This window comes from Centrocercus urophasianus, unplaced genomic scaffold, assembly GCF_019232065.1.
Source record: "Centrocercus urophasianus isolate 14NV4802_14NV808 unplaced genomic scaffold, USGS_Curo_1.0 seq_1204, whole genome shotgun sequence".
NCBI classification, from domain to species: Eukaryota; Metazoa; Chordata; class Aves; order Galliformes; family Phasianidae; genus Centrocercus; species Centrocercus urophasianus.
This window is the reverse complement of record NW_024884370.1, coordinates 4,879-14,355: the sequence shown is the minus strand read 5'-3', so window position 1 is coordinate 14,355 and position 9,477 is coordinate 4,879. Positions and strand designations below refer to the sequence as shown.

The 9,477-nt window shown below is 55.8% G+C and overlaps 2 protein-coding genes across 2 annotated transcripts in view; both read left to right on the top strand.

Annotated features, from left to right (window-relative positions):
- Positions 1–297, top strand: part of PFDN2 (prefoldin subunit 2) — a 1,625-nt gene extending 1,328 nt beyond the window's left edge. The window contains exon 4 of the mRNA XM_042811128.1: positions 41–297. Within this exon, the coding sequence (XP_042667062.1) occupies positions 41–214 (174 nt within the window). The 3' untranslated portion in view covers positions 215–297. The remainder of the gene's footprint in view (positions 1–40) is intronic.
- A 511-nt stretch (positions 298–808) lies between these two features.
- Positions 809–7,053, top strand: LOC122156418 (V-type proton ATPase catalytic subunit A-like). The gene is made up of 14 exons (XM_042811127.1): positions 809–1,277; positions 1,350–1,478; positions 2,030–2,244; positions 2,493–2,630; positions 2,869–3,020; positions 3,649–3,811; positions 3,942–4,050; positions 4,125–4,247; positions 4,330–4,444; positions 4,511–4,574; positions 4,908–5,111; positions 5,503–5,597; positions 5,968–6,139; positions 6,450–7,053. Exons 1-14 carry the CDS (start codon positions 1,196–1,198, stop codon positions 6,540–6,542), a joined length of 1,854 nt encoding a protein of 617 aa, XP_042667061.1. The 5' UTR covers positions 809–1,195; the 3' UTR covers positions 6,543–7,053.
- Positions 7,054–9,477: the final 2,424 nt, after the last annotated feature.

Genomic DNA, 9,477 nt, shown 5'->3' with positions numbered 1-9,477 from the left:
CAACCGCCCTAAAACCCCTCTCCCCTTTTTCTCCCCCAAGATCAGCAAAATCATCGAGACGCTGAGCCAGCAGCTGCAGAGCAAGGGTCGTGAACTGAACGAGTTCCGCGAGAAGCACAACATCCGCCTGGTGGGCGAGGATGACCCCCGGCAGCCCCCCAAGGATGGCACCGAGGGGGGCAAGGGCAGCGCCGCTGGCGTCCTCGTGTCCTAGCCTTGTTGTCCCCTGCTGTCACCTGTCCTCCCTCCCCTTGTTTAGTGGTTTTGTTAAATAGATGTGGGGATTTTGGGCCACAAGTGTTCTCTAGTTATGGAATAATGGAGGTGACAGAAGCCCTGGGAGGTGGCACTGTGGGCGGTGACAGCAGTGGCACTTTGAGGACGCCCTTGAGCTGCCCGTTCACCTGTGACTGCCGTCAGCCGCCGCTTTCCTGTACCGTGTTCCTGTTGTGTCCTGGCTGTGGGGGAGGAGGGGCACACACAGGTGTCACTTCTGCTGGGGGTACAGTCGACAAAAAGCCACCTGGATGTTGTCCCCAGAATGTCACTCGGATCGCTGTGACCCTCTCTTGCTGTTACTCTCCCAAAAGTCTGTTCCTCTGGCAGAGGGGATGTGGGGAGATCAGTGGGGGGGTAGACAGGGCTGGCATTGGGAGACATGGGGACACTGGGGGACGTGGAGATGCTGGGGGCCTTGGGCACACACAGTGGCACGGGGATGCAGAGACATGGCCTGGCACTGGGGGATGTAGGAACACAGGGTCATGGAGATGCTGGGGGTGGCATGGGGGACACGGATGTTGGAGGACACAAGGACAACAGAGGGTAGGGGATGCTGGTAATGGCACGGGGACATGGAGATGGGCTGGGAGACGTGGGGGCACGCGACTGGTCCCAGGACTGGAGCTGGTAGGGGGGTTGCACAGCCCCCCTGGGGATATGGGGGATTGCATGGTGAGCAGTGGGAGGGGACGTGGGGTAGCAGTGGTGGTGGTCAGGGTTGTCTGCTGTCCCTATGAGCTGGGTGAGGGCTGGTGTGTGCCGGTGTGGGGTGGGGACAGGAGGGGACGTGCTGTTGACTGTACACAGCCCACACCCACAGTCACACTGGGTGCAGCCGGTTCCCCCCAGTCCCCTGCGGTGACTGTCCCCATATAATGTGCGTGCCTCCAGCTGTGCCATCAGTTCCACCACCATGGAGGGGGACGTGGGGACACGGATGGCTGACATTGAGAAGGAGAGCCTGCTGGGTGCTGTGCACGGCGTCTCGGGGCCCGGTATGGCTGCGTGTTGGGGACAGTGGGGACACTTGGGGCAGACAAGGGGGTGACGGTGCAATGTCCCTGCAGTGGTGACGGCCATACGCATGGCAGGGGCAGCCATGTATGAACTGGTGCGTGTGGGGCACGCAGAGCTGGTGGGGGAGATCATCCGCCTGGAGGGGGACATGGCCACGCTGCAGGTGTATGAGGAGACCTGTATCCTTGTGGCCTTGCCTGTCCTTCCCTTGTCCCCTCCTGACTCCTCTTGTCCCCCTGACCCTTTCAGTGACCTTCTTGCCTTCTGTGAGTGACCTTGTTCCCTCCTGTCCTCTCCTGTCTCCTCATCACTCTGATCTGTCCAGTGACCTCATCCCCTCCCGTTCCCCCATCCACTCTGTCCTCCTTATCCTCTCCAGTCACCCTGTCCTGTCTCCTCTGTCTGGTTCTGTCCCCTCCAGTTCCCTTGTCCCCTCTCCTGTCCCCATGTATTGTCTCTGCGGTGTCCTACCTGTCCCCATCCCATCCACTCTCCCAGTTCCTGTTCCCGTGTCCCCTGTCCCCTCTAGTTTTCTTGTCCTCATCTGTCTGCGGTTCCTGTCCTGTCCCCATCCCAACATCCCCCACCCCACCCCACATCCCTATCCCCATCACCCACGTTCCCACCCCGTGTTCCCCACCTCATGTCTCTATCCCCGTCCTCTACCCCACACCCCCCATCTCACGTCCCCCTCCTGCTCTGTGTGCCCACTCCTGAGCTCAGCACGCAGCGGGGGTGCGGGTGGGGGACCCGGTGCTGCGCACGGGTCAGCCGCTCTCGGTGGAGCTCGGTCCTGGCATCCTGGGCTCCATCTTCGACGGCATCCAGCGCCCGCTGCGGGACATCGCACAGCTGACGGGTGGCATCTACATCCCACGGGGTGTCAACATCCCCGCGCTGCCACGGCACCTCACCTGGGACTTTGTCCCCAGCAAGAGCATCCAGGTGAGGACATGGGAACATCGGAAGGACACAGGGGCATGAAGATATGGGGACAGAGGGACGTGGGGACTCCATCTCCAGTAAGAGAATTCTGGTGGGAACATGGGGACATCGGTGGGACATGGGGATATGGCGCTTTTGTCCCCAGCAAGAGCATCCAGGTGGGAACATGGGGACACCCTTCTGCTCTCACTGGGGGGGCTGCACAATCCCATTGCCACCCGGTTACCCTTGTGATCGCACCGTGCCAGGTTGGCAGCCATGTCACTGGTGGGGACATCTATGGGACAGTGACAGAGAACTCACTCATCCAACACAAGATCATGGTGCCACCCCGCAGCTGTGGCACCGTCACTCACATCGCACCACCAGGACACTACAGCATCTCGGTAAGGGGTGGCTGACGTGGTGGTGGCATTGCATGGCATTGCATGGCACCGCTGTCCCAAAACGTCCCCAACGGCATGGCAGTGGAGTGATGGCATCCCGCTGTCCCCAAATGTCCCTGAGGACGTAGTGGTGGTGGGCATGTCATTCCATGGCACCACTGTCCACAAATGTCCCCGAGGACGTGGTGGTGGCATCCCAAGGCACTGCTGTCCCTACATGTCCCCAAACGTCCTCAAGGATGTGGTGCTGGAGCTGGACTTCGAGGGTGTGGCCGAGCAGCTGACCATGATGCAGGTGTGGCCAGTGCGGCAGACCCGGCCCGTGGTGGAGAAGCTGACAGCAAATCACCCACTGCTGACAGGACAGCGCGTGCTGGATGCGCTTTTCCCGTAGGGATTGGGATGGGATGGGAATGGGATTGGGATTGGGATGGGTTTGGGGACAGAATGGTGTGGGGATGGGAATGAGATTGGGACGGGGTTGGGAATGGGTTGGGGATGAAGATGAGTTTGAAATGAACTTTGATGGGGATGAAATGAAGTGTGGATGGGAATGGGAAGGGGATACGGATTGGGGATAAAAGTGGGGATATAGGTTGGGGGGGTCAAGGGATGAGGATGGTGGACTCACATAGGTGGGAACTGGAGACATGAATAGGGGATGCGGGTAGGGATCGGGGGGTGGGGGTAAAGAATAGGAACAGGAGTGGAGATGATAATGGCAAGAGGGAGAGAAGTGGGGACAGAGAATGGTGACGGGACAGGGATGGAGATAGGGATTTGGGATGGGGGATGTGAGAAGAGGGAATAGGAGTATGGGATTGAGCTGGGAAGAGAGGGGGGTGGCGGACACCAATGGGTGTGGGAATAGGGTATGGGATAGGGGACAAGGAGGACAGAGATGAGGGATAGGAGACAAATTGAGGGTGGAGATCAGCACGGGGACAGATGGAAGCAGGATGGAGTTGGGGCGGGAACGAGTGTGGACAGGAGTGGCCATGCGAGGGACCGTCCCCAGATGCGTGCAGGGTGGCACCACAGCCATCCCCGGTGCTTTTGGCTGCGGCAAAACCGTCATCTCGCAGTCCCTGTCCAAGTACTCCAACAGCGACATCATCGTCTATGTGGGCTGCGGGGAGCGCGGCAATGAGATGTCCGAGGTGCTGCGGGACTTCCCCGAGGTGAGAGCAGCAACTCAGTGGGACACTGAGGGGACAGCAGGCCGGGCGGTGCCAGCAGTGGTGCCAGCAGAAGGGCCAGCAGAGCCACTGAGGCCAAGGGGACCGACGGTGCTAATGGTTTCTCCCTCAGCTCACCATGGAGGTGGATGGGAGGACGGAGAGTATCATGAAGCGCACCACGCTGGTGGCCAACACCTCCAACATGCCAGTGGCTGCCCGCGAAGCCTCCATCTACACTGGTAGGCAACAGGGGACGATGACGGTGACGGCAGTGGCTCTGCCGCTGGTGCCATCCTGCGCCCCCTCCACACAGGCATCACGCTGTCTGAGTACTTCCGCGACATGGGGCTCAACGTCAGCATGATGGCCGACTCCACCTCCCGCTGGGCCGAGGCGCTGCGAGAGATTTCAGGGCGCTTGGCTGAGATGCCGGCGGGTGAGAAACTGAGCGTCCCCCACGTCATCCCGTTGTCACTGGACGTGGGCGCCGGCTCACCGTGCCACCCCACGCCCTGCAGACAGCGGGTACCCCGCGTACCTGGGCGCTCGCCTGGCCTCCTTCTATGAGCGTGCGGGGCGGGCGCGCTGCCTGGGCTCCCCCCTCCGTGAGGGCAGCGTCAGCATCGTTGGAGCGTGAGTGTCACCAGGAGGGAACAACGTGGGACCATCCCACCCCACTGAGTGTGCTGCACCCCACAGGGTGTCACCGCCCGGAGGGGACTTCTCAGACCCTGTCACCTCAGCCACGCTGGGCATCGTGCAGGTGAGCTTTGAGGTGCCCACGGATCCCATATTTGGGTTTTCCATGGATCGTATATTTGGGGTTCCCCAAATGGATGTCCCGTTTTGTTTTCCTCATGGGTCCTGTATTTGGGATTCCTCATGGATCCATATTTGGAGTCCCTGTGGATCCCATGTTTAGGGTTCACATGTTTCTCATATCTGGGGTTCTCAGTGGATTCCATATTTGGTTTTCCTCATGGCTCCTGCACTTGGGGTTCCCACAGATCCCGTATTTGGGTTTCTCATAGGTCCCATATTTGGGTTCCCACGGATCCCCTATGGATTCTCATGCCAACCCCCCCCGGTCCCACAGGTGTTCTGGGGTCTGGACAAGAAGCTGGCACAGCGCAAGCACTTCCCATCGGTGAACTGGCTGATCAGTTACAGCAAATACTTGCGGGCGCTGGAGCCCCACTACGAGCGGCTGCACCCTGACTTCCCCACACTGCGCACCCGTGCCAGGGAGATCCTGCAGGAGGAGGAGGATCTGGCTGAGATTGTGCAGCTCGTGGGGAAGGTGGGGGGTGGGACTGGGTGGGGATGTGGTGGGGATTGGGGTGGGGTGGGAGTGGCAGGGTTGGGGATTGGGATTGGGATGGGGTGGGGATGTGGAGAGAAGGGGAAGAGAACTTGAATGGGCTGGATGTAGGATTGGGAGGGGGATGGGATTGGGTAAGAATTGTATGGGATTGAATTGGGATGGGGATAGGATGGAAATGGGGTGGTATGGCGTGAAATTGGGACAGGGATGGGCTGGGAAAGGGATGGAGGTGGCATGAGATGGGAATAGGACAGGAATGGAATGGGGATGGAGATAGTATGGGGATGGGGATGAGGATAGAATGGAATGGGGAGAGCTGCAGCGTGGGGATGAGATCTATGGGATGGGGATGTTGCCTTCCTCATAGGCGTCCCTTGCTGAGGCTGACAAGGTGACACTGGAGGTAGCCAAACTCCTCAAGGATGACTTCCTGCAGCAGAATGGCTACTCCTCCTATGACAGGTACTGTGCCTCCATGTACCCCGTGTCCCAACATTCCCATACTGCTCCGATGTCTCTACACCACTCCCATGTACCCACACCACCTCCGCAACCCCAAGCCACCTCGATGACCCCATGTTGTTCCCATGCCACCCCCATGTCCCCATACCATCTCCACATCCCCGTGTCCTCATGGCATTCCCCACATCCCCATACCAGGTGACATCCATGTCCCTATGCCATCTCCATACCCACATCTCGAACACATCATGTCCCCGTGTTCGCACATTCCCATGCCACCTCCAAGTCCCCATGTCCCCATGACACCCCCCGTGTCCCCACACCCCCACAACACCCCTGTCTCCCCTTGGGGTCCCCCCACCGCCCCCAGGTTCTGCCCCTTCTACAAGACAGTGGGGATGCTGCAAAACATCGTCACCTTCTATGAGCTCGCCCGACATGCCGTGGAGGCCACTGGGTCTGGAGAGCGCCGTGTCACTTGGGCAACCATCCGCGAGAACCTCGGGGACATCCTGCACCGGCTGAGTGCCATGAAGTTCATGGTGGGAATTAAAAGGGGCAGGGGGGAGGGTCACTTATAGGGTGTCAGGAGGGCATTTATAGGGGGCTGGGGGACACTTACAGGAGGTCTGGGGACACCTCTAGGATGTCACTTACAGGGGTTGAGGGATGTTTACTGGGAGTCACTTGTAGGGAATAGGTGGGACACTTATAGGGGGTCAGAAGCGTTACTTATAGGTAATTGGGAGTATGCTTATAGGGGATTAGGGGCATTTATAGAGGGTTAAGAGGTCACTCATAGGGAAGCAGGGGACCCACAGAGTGACACTGATGCTGCCCCCTCCCCCCCAGGATCCAGTGAAGGACGGCGAAGCCAACATCACGGCTGCCTTCACGCAGCTCAACGAGGAGATGCAGGCAGCCTTCCGCAACCTGGAGGACTGAGGGTCTCCCTCTGGACCCTCTGCTCCAATAACCCCCCCACCCCAATTCACCCCCCACCTACATCAGGATCTGTCCTCAGGGTCCCACTTGTCCTCGTAGAATTTAGAATGGCCTGGGTTGAAAAGTACCACAATGCTCATCTGGTTTCAACCTCCCTCTTATGTGCAGGGGCTGCCAACCAGCAGACCAGGCTGCCCAGAGCCACATCCAGCCTGACCCCGTGTCAGTAAGCAATTCTTTGTTTACCACATTGTGCCCTGTTCCTTTCATGAGTGATTTAGCTGGTTTAAAGCAGCTGTGTCTGCTACTGCTTTTCTCTACAACATTCTTTTCCATTATACGCAACTATACACTGCAGTGGTGTACCTCAGAGGTTTCATGAAGGTCTATTTCAAAGTAGCCGGAGTTTTGTTCATTGTCAAGACAAAGGCCTCAGGCCTTGATGGTATTAACTGTTGGTATTAAATGATGGTGTCTTGTTTCAGTTAACATTAAAATTGCTTGGTAGTTAGATGTTGGTATGTGAATATTTAGAAAGAATGTAACAGACAGTGGCAAAAATGAAAAGCAACAGCAATTGGATCATTTTTTACAGATATTCATAAGCATTTTGCACAGCTTTCCTGGGTTTGGAGAAGTTTTCCTTTCTTTGCTTTGTTCCCCCCCTCCTCCAAACTTCTCTAATCAAAGAGAGAACGGAGACTCCCGGGCGCTGCTCCGCCAACCCCACTCAATGGCGGTTGTTCTTTTTGCGGTCCCTACTGCCGCCGCGTGGCCAAGCAGCTGAAGTGTAGATGCCTCTGTTGCTCCCACAGGCAGCACAACGCATGCGCGCAGAAATGCGGAAGTGGCGAATCTGAGTTCTGACAAGTCTGCGCAGTGAATCTGCCAGTCTTTGTTATGCTTAGACCTCCAGGCAACAGGGCGCATGCCCCCAGAAACATCAATCGCACCCATTTCTATTAACGGGCGGGAGAGCAGCCAATTCTTGGGCCGCGAGCTCAGCAATGTTGTCCCCTTTCCCATTCGTGACGCCTGCGCAACAGGGTGCGAAAGAGGAGCATGCGCAGCACCATGCAAGCGAATTGCGCATGCGCAGCATTGTACCAACATCCTGCGCATGGGCAGAAGGGTACCACCTGCCGCATGCGCAGCAGAATGCCAGCCAGGCGCATGCGCAGAACGATGACAGCCAGGCGCCTGCGCAGGAAAGTGCCAGCCGAGCGCATGCGCAGCAGGGTGTCATCAATGCGCATGCGCAGCACAGTGCCAACCGCACGCATGCGCAGCATACAACCTAGCACATGCGCAGTAGGACCCCAGTCTGGCGCATGCGCAGAACAATGCGAGCAGGTGCATGCGCAGCAGGGTGCCAAGATACCGCATGCGCAGAACGGTGTCAATCTGGAGCATGCGCAACAGGGTGCCAGACGGCCGCATGCGCACCACAGTGCCTACCAGGCACATGCGCAGCACGATGCCTACCCAGCGCATGCGCAGCAAGATGCCTACCGGGCGCATGCGCAGTAGCACACCAGCTAAGCGCATGCGTAGTAGGATACCAGCCTGGCGCATGCGCAAAACAATGACAGCAGGTGCATGCGCATCAGGGCGCCAATCCGAAGCATGCGCAACAGGTTGCCAGCGAGGCGCATGCGCAGCACGGTGCGAACACAGCGCGTGCGCAGCAATGCGCCACACAGGCGCATGTGCAGGAAGGAGCCAGTCCGGCGCATGCGCAGCACGGTTCCGACACCGCGCATGCGCAGCACGGTGCCTACCCTGCTCATGCGCAAGAGTGTGCCAGACTGGCGCATATGCAGGAGGGCGCCAGCCCGGCGCAAGCGCACCGCACGAAGCGATATTGAAGGGTTAAGAACAGGGATTTCTATGAAAATAAGCGATATTTAAGGTTAAAAACAGGGATTTCTAGGAAAATCAGCGATATTTAAGGGGAAAAACAGGGATTTCTATGAAAATAAGTGATATTTCATGGGAAAACCAGGGATTTCTAGGAAAATCAGCGATATTTAAGGGGAAAAACAGGGATTTCTATGAAAATAAGCGATATTTGAGGTTAAAAGCAGGGATTTCTATAAAAATAAGGAATATTTAAGGGGAAAAACGGATTTCTACAAAAATAAGTGATATTTTAGGTTAAAAACAGGGATTTCTATGAAAATAAGCGATATTTCATGGGAAAAACAGGGATTTCTATGAAAATAAGTGATATTTTAGGTTAAAAACAGGATTTTCTATGAAAATAAGCAATATTTTAGGTTATAAACAGGGATTTTTATGAAAATAAGCGATATTTAAGGGGAAAAACAGGGATTTCCATGAAAATAAGCGATATTTCAGGGGAAAAACAGGGATTTCTATGAAAATAAGTGATATTTTAGGTTAAAAACAGGAATTTCTATGAAAATAAGCGATATTTCAGGGGAAAAACAGGGATTTTTATGAAAATAAGCGATATTTAATGGGAAAAACAGGGATTTCTATGAAAATAAGTGATATTTTAGGTTAAAAACAGGAATTTCTATGAAAATAAGCGATATTTCAGGGGAAAAACAGGGATTTTTATGAAAATAAGCGATATTTAATGGGAAAAACAGGGATTTCTATGAAGTAGAAATCACCTTTTCCATTAATTACCCTCTGTAATGCTGCAGCATGATGGAAAATGAAACAACAATAGCAGAGAAGCAAAGTCCCAGGCTGTAGTAAGTGAGGATGTGCTCAAATACAGCAGCCGTAAACACAGAAACAGAACAAAAACCTGCTTACCTTTGGAAGACCTCATGCAAGCACAGACCTCTAGCCAAAGCCCCCTCACTTCTGATGCCAATGCTTAAATGAGACCCGGGAGGGGGTGGAGCCAGGCTCCACCCCCTTCCATCACTCAGGTGCGTTTCATGCACCTGAGCTTCTA

Coding starts and splice junctions, on each gene's coding strand:
- LOC122156418 (XM_042811127.1), top strand. CDS start 1,196: ATGGAGGGGGACGTGGGGACACGGATGGCTGACATTGAGAAGGAGAGC. Junction 2,631..2,868: donor CAGGACACTACAGCATCTCG/GTAAGGGGTGGC, acceptor AACGTCCTCAAG/GATGTGGTGCTGGAGCTGGA. Junction 3,812..3,941: donor TGCTGCGGGACTTCCCCGAG/GTGAGAGCAGCA, acceptor TTTCTCCCTCAG/CTCACCATGGAGGTGGATGG.